We start from the raw sequence: 17,904 nt of genomic DNA on the forward strand, positions 1-17,904 counted from the left end.
ATTGACGCTTACATAGGTCTGGTGATAATTTTCCCCTTTAAGGGTTGGAATTGGGGGTTAAATCACCAAAAATTATTCTCGGGCGCGGCCACCGCTGCTGCTCACTGCTCCCCTCACCTCCCAGGGGGTGATCACGGGTGATGGGTCAAATGCAGAGAATCATTTCGCCACACCTAGTGTGTGTGTGTGACAATTATTGCTACTTTACTTTTTACAGAAGTAAGTAAATGTGCGAGCAATTTCAGTTTTGATTTCAGTTAGTCAACAACCGGTTAAATGAGGGGTGTGACTTAAATATGTTCCACTGAAGAAAAGAAAAGCAACCCTGAACTATATTTTTCTGCAACGCTGCATTCATTCTTACGATATCACCACTTCCTAGTTTGCATGTATTTATCATCATATTTTAGTTCCACGCGTTCTTTCTGTGTGCTACTGTGAAAGCAATTAATATTCGAAAATTCAAATGTGCTGCAGGTGATTCTCCTACAACAGTAGTTTAATTGAACGGACTAATGAGAACATTTATTTTCCCTAAAGGTGATTCAGCACTCAGATGGCGTAGGAGTGTCTGTGTGGTGCCTCACAGCTATTTTAGAAGAACATCGGACATTTAAGCATGTTTTAACGTTTTAAAAAGCAGTATTCTGTATTGGAGAGTCAGCCAAGTCATCCACTGCTGTTTGACTTACAAAATGCACTGCAAAAACTGAAATCTAAGTAAGATTAAATATCTCAAATAAGGGTGATATTTGCTTATTTTCTGTCTGATAAGATAATTCTTCTCACTAAGCAGATTTTATGTTAGTGTTTTACTTATTTTAAGGGTTTTGGTCCTAAATTATCTCAGAAAGATTTTATGACCAATATTGAGTAAAACATGCTTGTAACTAGAATATCAACTGTTGCAAAGCTGTGTCATTAACACTCACAAGTATAAAACTACTTTTTTAAAGTAATAATTTCCAAGTGCATATCATTATGTCAACATAATGGCACTAGCATTTACTTAATTTAAGAATATTTTTCAATATATTGAGCAAAAAGGTAAAATTGTTTTTTTCTACTAAGAAAAGATCACTTGTTATTAGTGAGAATATTCTTATTTTAAGGTATTTTTGGGTTCATTGAGGTTAGCTAATTTTACTTGTTTTGGAAAGTCTTGACAAGCCGAATGTTCTTGTTCTATTGGCAGATAATTTTGCTTAGTTCAAATAAAATACCCCTAATTTTTGTTTGTTTTTTTCTTGTTTTTGAACACTGACTTTTTGCAGTGTGACGTCAAACTTACCAACGGAGGAGATATCAGCGAATGGATCTTCACCTTCCTCGGCACCGATCAAATCATTTTTACTCTTCTTAGCTTTGCTTCGTTTTAGGACTGCAGGAAGAGAAACATGGTATTAATGAATTACGACACTGTTATTTATGTGGATGTTTTGCTCACAACGGAAAAAAAATGTTGTTAGGACATAAAACTTTGTATTGTCCAAAAGTATGGGCGGGTCCATCCAAATATTGATATCAATCTGTCAAATAATTTATTTGTTTTTATTTTTTACAATAAATGGTTCAGACTTAATCCTGCTATACACATTACTCTCACAGGCTACATTTACTCAATCACAAACCCCGTTTCCATATGAGTTGGGAAATTGTGTTGGATGTAAATATAAATGGAATACAATGATTTGCAAATCCTTTTCAACCCATATTCAATTGAATGCACTACAAAGACAAGATATTTGATGTTCAAACTCATAAACTTTTTTTTTTTTTTGAAAATAATAATTAACTTAGAATTGCATGGCTGCAACACCTGCCAAAGTAGTTGGGAAAGGGCATGTTCACCACTGTGTTACATGGCCTTTCCTTTTAACAACACTCAGTAAACGTTTGGGAACTGAGGAGACACATTTTTAAGCTTCTCAGGTGGAATTCTTTCCCATTCTTGCTTGATGTGCAGCTTAAGTTGTTCAACAGTCTGGGGGTCTCCGTTGTGGTATTTTAGGCTTCATAATGCGCCACACATTTTCAATGGGAGACAGGTCTGGATTACAGGCAGACCAGTCTAGTACCTGCACTCTTTAACTATGAAGCCACGTTGATGTAACACGTGGCTTGGCATTGTCTTGCTGAAATAAGCAGGGGCGTCCATGGTAACGTTGCTTGGATGGCAACATATGTTGCTTCAAAACCTGTATGTACTTTTCAGCATTAATGGCGCCTTCACAGATGTGCAAGTTACCCATGTCTTGGGCACTAATACACCCCCATACCCTCACAGATGCTGGCTTTTCAACTTTGCGCCTATAACAATCCGGATGGTTCTTTTCCTCTTCGGTCCGGAGGACACGACGTCCACATTTTCCAAAAACAATTTGAAATGTGGACTCGTCAGACCACAGAACACTTTTCCACTTTGTATCAGTCCATCTTAGATGAGCTCAGGCCCAGAAAAGCCGACGGCGTTTCTGGGTGTTGTTGATAAATGGCTTTCGCTTTGCATAGTACAGTTTTAACTTGCACTTACAGATGTAGCGACAAACTGTAGTTACCGACAGTGGTTTTCTGAAGTGTTCCTGAGCCCATGTGGTGATATCCTTTCCACACTGATGTCGCTTTTTGATGCAGTACCGCCTGAGAGATCGAAGGTGCGTAATATCTGAAGTGATTTCTCCAGATTCTTTAAACCTTTTGATGATATTACGGACCGTAGATGGTGAAATCCCTAAATTCCTTGCAATAGCTGGTTGAGAAATGTTGTTCTAAACTGTTGGACAATTTTCTCACGCATCTGTTCACAAAGTGGTGACCCTCGGCCCATCCTTGTTTGTGAATGACTGAGCATTTTTTAGAAAGCTGCTTTTATACCCAATCATGGCACCCACCTGTTCCCAATTAACCTGTTCACCTGTGAGATGTTTCAAATAAGTGTTTGATGAGCATTCCTCAACTTTCTCAGTATTTTTTGCCACTTGTGCCAGCTTTTTTGAAACACGCTGCTGGCATCCAATTCCAAATGAGCTAATATTTGCAAAAAATAACAAAATTTCCCAGTTTGAACGTTAAGTATCTTGTCTTTGCATTCTATTCAATTGAATATAGGTTGAAAAAGGATTTGCAAACATTCTGTTTTTATTTACGATTTACACAATGTGCCAACTTCACTGGTTTTGTAAAGAATATTTATAGTGACCTCTTTAAAGCTCACACGATCATTGATGGCATGTCCACATGGCTAACTAGTTTTCATACAGTATATTGACCATGATGATCTCCACTATATAAAAGACTTGACTTAGGCAACCTCTGAAAACCACTTTAGGCATGAGAGTGAAACTTTGATCAAACAAATACAGCTCTGAAAAATAATTGAGTATTTGAAAGTTCAAAATCACCTGGCAGGTTTTGTTTCCTCTTGTACCACGCTCCATCCAATGGCGACTTCTCCTCCGCAATTTCATCCTCCTCCTCCAGCAACACCTCCTCTGGGGGAACAACGGATAATATTTCCGTCAATGTTGGTGATTTTCATGCACTAAAAATATTGAAAATACGTCAAGAGGATTTTGTCTCACCAGCTTTGCAGATCCATTCTAAGTATCCAGTGAGCTCTCTTTCAATTTGTTGCTGCCTTCGAAGCTTCAAGAATTCTTGCCTCTTCTCCACACGCTCCCTCTCTTTGGCAAACTCTCTGTGGAAATGTTACAGAATTGTTTCCTCCAGGAATTCCAAATTTAACACAAATTGAACCAATCCCTGGAAATTATGCAGGACCCAAACAACGCTCTCCAGTTTATTTCCTAATCCTTCCTGAGCTCCTAGTATTTTCTGGTGTTTTTTTTTTGCTATTTTGCAAGTTTGCTCAGTTATCTCCCTGCCTTCCATTCGGATATCTTTGTTAATTTTTATTGTTGCTTTGTGGCCCTGGCTGCTCCCGCCACTGCCATTTTTTTTTTATGTCCATCCCTTATTGAGCATTAAACGACTTTTACAACGCTCAGCAACTCCTCTCTGCTTCTGTTGCCCAATCCTGACTTTTTGTAAGATGTTGTGCCTTTACAGATGTTGTTAATACATACCGTATTTTCCGGACTATAAGGCGCACTTAAAATCATTTGTTTTCCTTCAAAACTCGACAGTGTACCTTATAACCCTTATAACACTAATTCTCATTTTGCTTACCGAACTCGAAGCAATTTTATTTGGTACATGGTGTAATGATAAGTGTGACCAGTAGATGGCAGTCAAACATAAGAGATCCGTGTAGACTAATTTAATTATGGATGTTAGATGCATCACAATTAAATTACTCTACACGTATCTCTCTGGTTTTGCTTACCGACCTTGAAGCAATTTTATTTGGTACATAGTGTAATGATAAGTGTGACCAGTAGATGGCAGTCAAACATAAGAGATCTGTGTAGACTAATTTAATTATGGATGTTAGATGCACCACAATTAAATTAGTGTACACGTATCTCTCTGGTTTTGCTTACCGACCTTGAAGCAATTTTATTTGGTACATGGTGTAATGATAAGTGTGACCAGTAGATGGCAGTCAAACATAAGAGATACGTGTAGACTGCAATATGATGGCAATATGCAGGGGCGCCGCTAGGGATTTTGGGCCCCATGAAAAGAATCTTTACAGGGCCCCCAACACAGTGTCATTATTTTTTTCTGTATTATAATTTCATCATCATTAGGGGCCCCTCTGGGCCCCCCTCCATCATGGGCCCCTAGAATCCGTCTCCTTTACCCCCCCTTTTCGGCGCCCCTGGCAATATGACTCAAGTAAACAACACCAACATTTTATATGTTCCATTGAAAATATAGAACATTACACACGGCGCTTAAAAATCAATCAAAATGTTTGAGTATGACTTTGGTAAGCTCTGAATCCGCACCGCTTGATGGATTGTACTGTGCTTCAACATACGAGTATTATTATGGTGTGTGTATAAGGTAAGACATATTATCTGGTGTTTTGTTTCACAATATTGTGCAAAAGCAACTTTTCTTACCTTCTGGTACCTGCTGATCTGTATTTGGGACCTGCATAAATCCTATAAAATTGCGCGCGTCTGCCATTGTAGTTCGTGACGACGCTGTAGTCAATAAGTTTCTTCTTTTTCTCTATCTTCTTGTTATGGCACATTCATCCTCTACTGTTGCCATTTCTAATATAAAGCAGTGTAAAGTTCTTACTTATATCTGTCAGTAAACTCACCATGAAAGCGCTAAAACATACTGGTGTAGTGAGTTTACATTATTCACCCAAGGAACTTTAGTTATTAGAAAATTCTGGTCGGACGGTTTTTCAAGGGACACATTTCCGGTGTTGTTGTTTCTGGATGAGGAGACGCTGCTCCGTTATTGATTTAAGTAAAGTCTGAATGTCATTAAAACAGTTAGCTTCATCTTTTGACACTTCTTCCACTCCCGTCCTTGCACGCTACACGGCTACAACAAAGATGACGGGGAGAAGACGCTGTCGAAGGCGAGCCACGTAAATAAGACCGCCCACAAAACGGCGCATTCGGAAGCAACTGTCAGAAAGCGGCTTGAAGATGATCTGTAAAACATAATCTATGCAATATTTTGACCAAAGAACCACCATTACATGTTATGTACACCACAAGGTAGTGTTTTCCATTTAGAAATAAAATAATAATAATAATAATAATAAGACTCCTTTAATGCGCCTTATAATCTGGTGTGCCTTATATATGAAAAAAGATCGAAACTAGACCATTCATCGGCAGTGCGCCTTATAATCCGGTGCGCCCTATGGTCCGGAAAATACGGTAGGTTGAATAGTTTTGACCCAGAACTGACCATTGGGGTACATAGCATATAGCATAAAAGGTGGGATTCTTTGAGCACCTCTCGATTCGAGTAGGATTCAGTGGCTACAATTGAAATATAAATTGATTCTTGATGCCTCTTTAATTTATGTATTTGAATTTAAGTGAGACTTGTTCGATGGCTGCGGATGTATGCAGTAAGGCATTGCATCATTTACATATCATTTTAACGTCTTTGGCTGAAGTTATGGACTCATTCTGCTTCAGTATGGTGCAGACTCGCGGTGCTATGCTCCAACTGCTTCACCAAGTCAGCTTACTACCCTCTATGCAATGTTTTTGATTATTTCTGTCTTTAATTCAATGAATATGATTTGTAATTCACATACCCTCTATGCATTGTACTTGTATTTTAAATTGTCTATCATTATAGACAATACAAGACAATATAACATACATCCATAAACGTGGATGCATATGCAAAAGTGCAATATATTTATCTGTACAGTAATCTATTTATTTATATCTGCACCTTATTGCTTTTTTGTCCTGCACTACCATGAGCGAATGCAACAACATTTTGTTCTTATCTGTACTGTAAAGTTCAAATTTGAATGACAATAAAAGGAAGTCTAAGTCTGAGTCTAAGTCTAAGTCTAAGTCTAATTATGTATTTTCAATATTGTTGTGTATTTTCAATCCTTTTAATCTGGTTTTGCTTACCGACCTCGAAACAATTTTATTTGGTACATAGTGTACGGTAATGATAAGTGCGACCAGTAGATGGCAGTCAAACATAAGAGATCTATGTAGACTAATTTAATTATGGATGTTAGATGCATCACAATTAAATTAGTCTACACTTATCTCTCTGGTTTTGTTTACCGACCTCGAAGCAATTTTATTTGGTACATAGTGTAATAAGTGAGACCAGTAGATGGCAGTCAAACATAAGAGATCCATGTAGACTAATTTAATCATGGATGTTAGATGCACCACAATTAAATTAGTCTATACGTATCTCTCTGGTTTTGTTTACCGACCTCGAAGCAATTTTATTTGGTACATGGTGTAATGATAAGTGTGACCAGTAGATGGCAGTCAAACATAAGAGATCTGTGTAGACTAATTTAATTATGGATGTTAGATGCATCACAATTAAATTAGTCTACACGTATCTCTCTGGTTTTGCTTACCGACCTCGAAACAATTTTATTTGGTACATAGTGTAATGATAAGTGTGACCAGTAGATGGCAGTCAAACATAAGAGATCTGTGTTGACTAATTTAATTATGGATGTTAGATGCATCACAATTAAATTAGTCTACACGTATCTCTCTGGTTTTGCTTACCGACCTCAAAGCAAGTTTATTTGGTACATGGTGTAATGATAAGTGAGACCAGTAGATGGCAGTCAAACATAAGAGATCCGTGTAGACTAATTTAATCATGGATGTTAGATGCACCACAATTAAATTAGTCTACACGTATCTCTTATGTTTGACTGCCATCTACTGGTCACACTTATCATTACACCGTGTACCAAATAAAATTGCTTCGAGGTCGGTAAGCAAAATCAGATTGAAAGGATTGCAAATACTCAACAATATTGAAAATACATAATGATAGACAATTGTGGTGCATCTAACATCCATAATTAAATTAGTCTACACGAATCTCTTATGTTTGACTGCCATCTACTGGTCACACTTATCATTACACCATGTACCAAATAAAAATTGCTTCGAGGTCCGCCCGAATGCAGCTGAGATAGGCTCCAGCACCCACCGCGACCCCGAAAAGGGAAAAGCGGTAGAAAATGGATGGATGGATATTAGATGCACCATAAAGGGACTACAGATGGAAATTGGCATGGTGCCAAATCTGCACTGCAAAAACTGAAATTTAAGTAAGATTAAATATCTCAAATAAGGGTGATATTTGCTTATTTTCTGTCTGATAAGATAATTCTTCTCACTAAGCAGATTTTATGTTAGAGTGTTTTACTTGTTTTACTTGTTTTAAGGGTTTTGGTCCTAAATGATCTCAGTAAGACATTACAGCTTGTTGCTAAGATTTTATGACCTATATTGAGTACAACATGCTTGAAATTAGAATATCAACTGTTGCAAAGCTGTGTCATCAACACTCACAAGTATAAAACTACTTTTTTAAAGTAATAATTTCTTACTTCAAGCATAAAAAAATATATCATGACTTTGACACAATTGTGTCTCATATTAAAACAGATGACAGCCAAATGGACTTTGCTGTTTTATTTTCAATAAAACAATAGAAAATACGTACTCATATTGTAGTACAGTTGTTATTAGTGAGAATATACTTTTTTTTAAGTAGGGATGTCCGATAATGGCTTTTTGCCGATATCCGGTATTCCGATATTGTCCAACTCTTTAATTACCGATACCGATATATACAGTCGTGGAATCAACACATTATTATGCCTAATTTGGACAACAAGGTATGGTGAAGATAAGGTACTTTTTAAAACTAATAATAAAATAAAATAAGATGAATAAATTAAAAACATTTTCTTGAATAAAAAAGAAAGTAAAACAATATAAAAACAGTTACATAGTGTCAGGACGTGGACTATGGTGTGTTTGTTTTCCCGAGATGCAAGTAAAGCTGGACTGGTCATGGCGTGAAGGTAAATACATATTTATTTATAACACTCAAAGGAACAAAAAGCGCGCTCAAGGCGGATGTACAAACTTGACTAACGAAACAAAAAGACTTGCACGTGGGCAAAAAACTGTGAACAATTAAACAAAAACACTAACTGTGGCATTAATAGAAAAAACTTACTTGGACATGGCATGAAGTGCGCAGAGGTAGACAGAGTGTGACAGGGGTATGAATGTGGGATGTCGTCAGAACGACGAACTGAAAACAATGAACTTAAATACTATAGACATGATTAGTGAAAGCAGGTGCGTGACTCAAAACGTGAAACAGGTGCGTGACGTGACAGGTGAAAACTAATGGTTGCTATGGTGACAAAACAACAAAAGTGCACAAAAAGTCCAAAAACAAAACTGAACATAACTAAAACAAAACATGATCACACAGACATGACACATAGAAACTAGTAATTAATGAAAATTAGTCAAATTAACTGTTAAAGGTTAGTACTATTAGTGGACCAGCAGCACGCACAATCATGTGTGCTTACGGACTGTATCCCTTGCAGACTGTATTGATATATATTGATATATAATGTAAGAACCAGAATATTAATAACAGAAAGAAACAACCCTTTTGTGTGAATGAGTGTGAATGGGGGAGGGAGGTTTTTTGGGTTGGTGCACTAATTGTAAGTGTATCTTGTGTTTTTTATGTTGATTTAATAAAATTAAAAAATTAAAAAAACGATACCGATAATAAAAAAAAAAACGATACCGATAATTTCCGATATTACATTTTAACGCATCTCTAATTTTAAGGTATTTTTGGGTTCATTGAGGTTAGCTAATTTTACTTGTTTTGGAAAGTCTTGACAAGCCAAATTTTCTTGTTCTATTGGCAGATAATTTTGCTTAGTTCAAATAAAATACCCCTAATTTAATTTTTTTTTTTTTTTTCTTGTTTATGAACACTGACTTTTTGCAGTGTGGTGCAGCTATCTTCTTAATGTATCTGCACATTGTCCTTCAAATGAACAAATACAAACAATAACATCCACCGTCCTTCACGCTCACTTTCTTCCTTCCCGTGCTCGTTAAAAACAAAGTTATCAATTAATGCTAACGAGTAAGCCCTAATGTTTTGTTCAGATCTTCTGAGGTTCAATGTGACATTCAGCACGGCAACTCATGGTGGGGAAGCTCGTAACTCAAATTTTTGCTCGCAATTTTAAAACGTAACAATTACCCAAGTGACGGCTTTTATAGCGCAAAACTTGCAGAATTGGCACTTGTATCCCGGGGTAGAACTGTATTAACTGAGACATGGTGTGATAGCTGAGACCTTGTCATTCAATTCAGTGTCAAAAGTGCCATTATCTCCAATCCTCCATCATACCCAAGATGTGTCATTTGTGAGAAAAATCTGAGTCATGTGAGCCACAAGAGATTACTAGTGGTTTTCAGTGCATTATACTTATCAATCAATAACTCTAGAAGCATGCAAACGGCACTGCTTGCATTAAGCTAAAAGGCTTTCTGTAACTAAATGTCAAAAAGCTCCTGCTTCCAGGACATTCAGACCATCATTGACTCATGTTGGCTTTCATTCAGATTTAGCTGGCTAATGGCAGTGAGTCAGACAGAGTTACTTGACAGAATTTAGATCCGGGATCACGGAAGACGATTCATGTACCGTATTTTTTGGAGTATAAGTCGCACCTGCCGAAAATGCATAATAAAAAAGGAAAAAAACATATATAAGTGGCACTGGAGCCCGGCCAACCTATGAAAAAAACTGTGACTTATAGTCCGAAAAATACGGTACGTCTTTTTGAACTATCAACTATCTAAGATGCATTTTTTATAGGGATGTCCGATAATGGCTTTTTGCCGATATCCGATATTCCGATATTGTCCAACTCTTTAATTACCGATACCGATATCAACCGATATACACAGTCGTGGAATTAACCCATTATTATGCCTAATTTGGACAACCAGGTATGGTGAAGATAAGGTACTTTTTAAAAAAATTAATAAAATAAGATAAATAAATTAAAAACATTTTCTTGAATAAAAAAGAAAGTAAAACAATATAAAAACAGTTACATAGAAACTAGTAATTAATGAAAATTAGTAAAAGTAACTGTTAAATGTTAGTACTATTAGTGGACCAGCAGCACGCACAATCATGTGTGCTTACGGACTGTATCCCTTGCAGACTGTATTGATATATATTGATATATAATGTAGGAACCAGAATATTAATAACAGAAAGAAACAACCCTTTTGGGTGAATGAGTGTAAATGGGGGAGGGAGGTTTTTTGGGTTGGTGCACTAATTGTACGGTAAGTGTATCTTGTGTTTTTTATGTTGATTTAATAAAAAAAACCTAAAAACAAACAAAAAAAACCCGATACTGATAATAAAAAAACTGATACCAATAATTTCCGATATTACTAGTGTAGTGGTAATAGTTTATATCGGTTTCAAAAGGTAAAATGTTTGACTTTTTAAAACGCCGCTGTGTACACGAACGTAGGGAGAAGTACAGAGCGCCAATAAACCTTAAAGGCACTGCCATTGCGTGCCGGCCCAATCACATAATATCTACGGCTTTTCACACACACAAGTGAATGCAAGGCATACTTGGTCAACAGCCATAAAGGTCACACTAAGGGTGGCCGTATAAACAACTTTAACACTGTTACAAATATGCGCCACACTGTGAACCCACACCAAACACATTTCGGGAGAACATCCGCACTGTAACACAACATAAACACAACAGAACAAATACCCAGAACCCCTTGCAGCACTAACTCTTCCAGGACACTACAAAATACATCCCCCACTACCCCCTAACCTGCCCCCCCCCCCCCCCCCCCCCACACACACCTCAACCCCGCCCAACCTCAACCTCCTCATGCTCTCTTAGGGAGAGCATGTCTCAAATTCCAAGCTGCTGTTTTGAGGCATGTTAAAAAAAATAATGCACTTTGTGACTTCAATAATAAATATGGCAGTACCAAATTGGCATTTTTTTCCATAACTTGAGTTGATTTATTTTGGAAAACCTTGTTACATTGTTTAATGCATCCAGCGGGTCATCACAACAAAATTAGGTATAATTATGTGTTAATTCCACGACTGTATATATCGGTATCGGTTGATACCGGAATCGGTAATTAAGAGTTGGACAATATCGGAATATCGGACATCATATATACATTGGGGCGGTCTAGCTCGGTTGGTAGAGCAGCCGTGCCAGCAACTTGAGGGTTGCAGGTTCGATCCCCGCTTCCGCCATCCTAGTCACTACCGTTGTGTCCTCGGGCAAGAAACTTTACCCACCTGCTCCCAGTGCCACCCACACTGGTTTAAATGTCACTTAGATATTGGGTTTCACTATGTAAAGCGCTTTGAGTCACTAGAGAAAAGCACTATATAAATATAATTCACTTATCTTCACTTCACAACTGCAACATGAAAGTGTAATAAAAACAACAACATTATGATTTGTACATTTTCAGAATGTGCTTGTTTCTATTTTAAAAAAAAGAAAACAATCTAAAGTTGTCTTTATTTTTAAGTTATCGTGCCGTGATTTTACCAGTCCTGCCCACTTGGGAGTAGATTTTTCTCTATGTGGCCTCCGATCTAAAATGAGTTTGACAGCCCTGGATTACACGGTCTTGTGTGCTATGATCTCCGATACCAGCAGTCCTGCAGAGTGTTTACTTGTGCAATATTTTTGAAGTTTTTAAGTAACCATGACTCATCCTGACTGGGACAACCTACAGTATAAGCCCACATACAACCAGCGCTATTATTAGTGGTGATTAGAATAAAACTGTTTGCATCCTCCGAGCTCCTGCGGGCCCAAGCCGTGGAAGAGGCCCGCTCCGGGTAGGTTTTGGGTCTGATCCGAGCCCCCCTCTGACGCTCAGCCCCTGGTTGTGGCACCAAGCCGGGAAAGTTGGTCAACTTTAAAAGTCTAATGTACACACTACCAACTTAACTGGACTGCAGCAGACCATGGCAACATCTCTATGAAGCATTGAATAGCTGATGAATAGCTGATGTCGTCGTGGCTTGTGCAGCCCTTTGAGACACTTGTCGTTAAGGGCTATATAAATAACATTTGATTGAGTGATTGATTGAAGAGAGAGTATTATTCTGAATTTAGCAGCTCAAGAAAGTAACAACATCCCATCAGTCAGCTCAATCCCAATGAGTACAGACTTCGCAAGTGACTGTTTATTTTTTGAAACGTTTAGTGCATAACAACAAAATACTGTAAATATTGCATGTTATCGTGCATGTGCCTGTCACCACACTATATATGTACGTACAGCGTGTACAGTGCATTGGGGAAGTATTCACAGCCCTTCATTTTTTCCACATTTTGTTATGTTACAGCTAGAGATGTCCGATAATGGCTTTTTTGCCGACATCCGATATTCCGATATTGTCCAACTCTTAATTACCGATTCCGATATCAACCGATACCGATATACATAGTCGTGGAATTAACACATTATTATGACTAATTTTGTTGTGATGCCCCGCTGAGTGCATTAAACAATGTAACAAGGTTTTCTAAAATAAATCAACTCAAGTTATGGAAAAAAAATGCCAACATGGCACTGCCATATTTATTATTGATGTCACAAAGTGCATTATTTTTTTTTAACATGCCTGAAAACAGCAGCTTGTAATTTGGGACATGCTCTCCTGAGTATGAGGAAGTTGAGGTGGGCGGGGTTGGAGGAGGGGTGGGGGGTGTATATTGTAGCGTCCCGGAAGAGTTAGTGCTGCAAAGGGGTTCTGGGTATTTGTTCTGTTGCGTTTATGTTGTGTTTGGGTGCGGATGTTCTCCCGAAATGTGTTTGTCATTCTTGTTTGGTGTGGGTTCACAGTGTGGCGCATATTTGTAACAGTGTTAAAGTTGTTTATACGGCCACCCTCAGTGTGACCTGTATGGCTGTTGACCAAGTATGCATTGCATTCACTTGTATGTGTGAAAAGCCGTAGATATTATGTGATTGGGCCGGCACACAAAGGCAGTGCCTTTAAGGTTTATTGGCGCTCTGTACTTCTCCCTATGTCCGTGTACACAGCGGCGTTTTAAAAAGTCATAGATTTTACTTTTTGAAACCGATACCGATAATTTTGAAACCGATACCGATAATTTCCGATAATACATTTTAAAGCATTTATCGGCCGATAATATCGGCAGTCCGATATTATCAGACATCTCTCATCACAGCCTTATTTTAAAATGTATTAAATGAATTTGTGTCCTTAAAAATCTACACACAATACCCCATAATAACAATGTGAAACTGTTATTTAGTTTTTTTTAACTAAGAAATCTAAGAAAAACTAATAATCACATGCACATACAATAAGTGTTCACAGCCTTTGATGCAACTTTGGCAGCAATTACAGCCTCAAGTCTTTTTAATACAATCCCACAAGCTTGACACACCTATCTTTGGGCAATTTCAGCCATTCTTCTTTGCAGCACCTCTGAAGCTCCATCAGGCTAGATAGAAAGTGTCATTGCAGAGCCATTTTCAGATCTCTCCAGAGATGTTCAATCGAATTCAGGTCTGGGCTCTGAGTGGGCCATGCAAGGACATGCACAGAGCTGTTCTGAAGCCATTCCTTTGATATCTTGGCTGTGTGCTTTGGGTCGTTGTCCTGCTGAAAGATGAACCGGGGCCCCAGTCTGACTTCAGGAGCGTTTGGAGCAGGTTTTCATGGAGGAAGTCTATGTACGTTACTGCATTCATCTTTCCCTCTATGTTGACTAGTCTCCCAGTTCCTGCCGCTGAAAAACATGCCCACTGTCACCTGCCTTTTTGTTAGTGGGTCGGGTGATCCTCCCTCAAACCAGGGACAGCGTCTGGTATCCGCTTCCTGAGGGGGGCTAGGCAGCTGTGCAACTGGCGAGGCACAGCTGCACCCAGCCAGGCTGCTACCTCCTGCAGTGGCTAGGCTGCCGGTGACTAATCCTGTGGCAAAAGTTATTCAGCCAGTAAGTGACCCTGAGGAGATTTCCCTGACCCAGCGGCTGGAGAGGATCGTGGCACTAATGGCCACAGCGAAGCATTCTTCAGCCCAAGCGTCGCCGCCGCATCCTGTCCTGGAGTCGCCTCCGCCGCAACCTCCTGTCCTCCTGCCACATGCTGCTCCTGCGCTGCAGACACCGACTGTGCAGCCGCCGTCTTCATCTCCTGCGGTGCAGCCGCCATCTTCGTCTCCCGCTCTGCAGACACCGACGGTGCGGCCGCCATCTTCGTCTTCAGCGGGTCCTTTGCCGACGCCACCACCATCTTCGTCTTCAGCGGCTTCAATGCCTCCAACCCAGCCGCCCTTATACGTTTGCGGCGGGCTGTCCCACGGCGCCGTCATCTTTGTCTCCGGCGGGCCGTCCCACGGCACTGTCATCATCGTCTCCGGCGGGCCGTCACAAGGCGCCGTCATCATAGTCTCCAATATCGTCGCTTCCACGACTACCAGCTGGCATGCCGCACAGGCGGCCATCAGGCGCCCGCACGCGGCTCCCTCAGTGGCCAATTCATGGATGCCCTTTGTGCCAACAGCAGCGACGACCAGGACTTGGGCATAGGACTTTTCGCTGCTAGGGTTCTGGCGTCGCTCACGTCGGCCCCCTCGTCAGCCAAGAAGGTGGCCATTCCGTGATCGCCCGTCTCGCCCGCCTTGCCAGCGGACACTGTGCGGCCGCCATCTTCATCTTCAGCGGGTCCTTTGCCGACGCCACCACCATCTTCGTCTTCAGCGGCTCCAATGCCTCCGACCCAGCTGCCCTTCTGCGTTTGTGGCGGGCTGTCCCACGGCGCTGTCATTTTTGTCTCCGGCAGGCCGTCCCACGGCACTGTCATCATCGTCTCCGGCGGGCCGTCTCCGGCGCCGTCATCATCGTCTCCTCGCTTTCTAGAACGTATGGTATCCGTTTTGTTGGGGGGGGGGGGGGGGGGTCGGGGGGTATTCTGCCACGGCTGATTACACCAGGCCGTGCCTTTTTGTTGGTGTTCTCCGGTGTTTTGTGTTAGTTCCTGTCCCGTACTTTTATTTTGGTGGCTCTTCCGGTTTTGCCAGTGTTTTTAGGTGGCTGCTTCACTTTTGTCACAGAGCATTTCCCCTCACCCGCTTTCCGTTAGCAATTAGTTATATTTAAGTTGAGTGTGAGCCACCATTCTTTGTTGAGACATAATGTTTTCAATTCCCTATTCGTTGATGAATCCTTTTTTTGCTTTTTGCAATTACACGCGTACGCGTGGATGCCGTCTGCTCCACATTTACCGTAAGTGTTTTGCATTTTGTTTTGTTTGGTCAGAGCACTTCCCCGTTGCTCTCGCTTTTTGTTCGTTTATCAATAAATACTAGAGATCGGACTGTCGATGCGATCGGCCGATAAATTAAAAAAAATTAAAATTCATGACTTTTTAAAACGCCGCTGTACGGAGTGGTACACGTACGTAGGGAGAAGTACAGAGCGCCAATAAACCTTAAAGGCACTGCCTTCGCGTGCCGGCCCAGTCACATAATATCTACGGCTTTTCACACCCACAAGTGAATGCAAAGCATACTTGGTCAACAGCCATACAGGTCACACTGAGGGTGGCCGTATAAACAACTTTAACACTGTTACAAATATGTGCCACACTGTGAACCCACACCAAACAAGAATGACAAACACATTTCAGGAGAACATCCGCACCGTAACACAACATAAACACAACAGAACTAATACCCAGAACCCCTTGCAGCACTAACTCTTCTGGGACGCTACAATATACACCGCCCGCTACCACCAAACCCCGCCCCCCATCCAGCGGGGCATCACAACAAAATTAGGCATAATAATGTGTTAATTCCACGACTGTATATATCGGTATCGGTTGATATCGGAATCTGTAATTATGAGTTGGACAATATCGGACATCAGCAAAAAAAGCCATTATCGAACATCTCTAGTGAATACTTTTGTACATTTGATTTTGTAGTTTTTCATTTTTAATAAAGCTGCTAAAATGTCTTTAAAAAAACGGTTTCACATTGTAATTATGGGGAATTGTGTGTCGAATTTTGAGGACAAAAATGAATGTAGTCCATTTTGGAATAAGTCTGTAACATAACAAAAGGTGGAAAAGGTGAAGCGCTGTAAATACTTTCCGGATGCACTGTATATAAAACAGCGGATTTTGGATGGTTTTTAGAGGGCTTTATAGGCAGAATAGATTGTATCCCCGTTACCTGCATTGTTTTTAATGTTTAGAATACACAGAAAAGAGAAACATAAGAATTGTGGATGATAGGCTAAATTCCCTCAAAAAACCGCAGTTCCCCTTCAACTTAATGAATTATTGAGAACATTACAACAAAGTACCGATCCACTTCAGCATTGGTTTATTCTCGATGGTTAATAATAAATAAGTTGGTGTTTTTCATACCGACCATTGGGCTCTGTTTGGCTCATTTTACTTGATCAAACCTTTTCTAACTTTCCGCACTAAAATATAATAAAAGTGTGTGCGACTTCTGCTGATATTGTATCGGATCAATATCGGCCAATACTCCAGGCTCCAATATCGTATCAGAACTGAAAAAGTTGTATGGGCACACCCATATCGTTAAGGTCACTTGCACAGCATTCCACTTTTCTTTTGGAATGTCTTCCACTTCATATTGATGGGCATGAAAATATTGATTAACGCATCAACAAATGTGCAAAAATTAAGTATTTCTGGTTGATTTAGTCTTAAAATGATGACTTACCCCGATAGGACACCGAGGACCAGGTTGAGCATGAAAAAGGAGCCGATGATGATGAGCGGGATGAAGTAGAGCCAATTCCACGTGTTTCCTGCCACATCGTTAGTCTGCACAAACAAGACATGGAAGAAGATTATTTAGGAGTTCATGAGAAGAAATATTAGGGTCATTGCCATTATGCTACAAAACCCAAAACCAGTGAAGTTGGCACAATGTGTAAATCATAAATAAAAACTGAATACAATGACTTGCAAAGCCATGCTATTGCAACACGTGCAGAATGTGGCTTGGCATCGTCTTGCTGAAATAAGCAGGGGCGTCCATGAAAAAGACGTTGCTTGGATGGCAACATATGTTGCTCCAAAACCTGTATGTACCTTTCAGCATTAATGGTGCCTTCACAGATGTGTAAGTTACCCATGCCTTGGGCACTAATACACCCCCATACCATCACAGATGCTGGCTTTTGAACTTTGCGCCTATAACAATCCGGATGGTTATTTTCCTCTTTGGTTCGGAGGGGACAACGTCCACAGTTTCCAAAAACAATTTGAAATGTGGACTCATCGGACCACAGAACACTTTTCCACTTTGCATCAGTCTATCTTAGATGAGCTTGAGCCCAGTGAAGCC

General features: G+C 40.0%; 1 protein-coding gene across 4 annotated transcripts in view; it reads right to left on the bottom strand.

Moving 5' to 3' along the window:
* Positions 1–17,904, bottom strand: part of cacna1bb (calcium channel, voltage-dependent, N type, alpha 1B subunit, b) — a 439,095-nt gene that overhangs the window by 225,626 nt on the left and 195,565 nt on the right. For all 4 annotated transcript variants that reach the window (XM_061980760.2, XM_061980758.2, XM_061980759.2 and 1 more), the window contains exons 7-10: positions 17,275–17,378; positions 3,582–3,697; positions 3,402–3,491; positions 1,292–1,381 (exon numbers count right to left, since the gene is read on the bottom strand). In XM_061980760.2, coding sequence (XP_061836744.2) covers positions 1,292–1,381; positions 3,402–3,491; positions 3,582–3,697; positions 17,275–17,378 — 400 coding nt within the window. The remainder of the gene's footprint in view (positions 1–1,291; positions 1,382–3,401; positions 3,492–3,581; positions 3,698–17,274; positions 17,379–17,904) is intronic.

Source organism: Nerophis lumbriciformis, linkage group LG20 (assembly GCF_033978685.3).
Source record: "Nerophis lumbriciformis linkage group LG20, RoL_Nlum_v2.1, whole genome shotgun sequence".
Lineage (NCBI taxonomy): Eukaryota > Metazoa > Chordata > Actinopteri > Syngnathiformes > Syngnathidae > Nerophis > Nerophis lumbriciformis.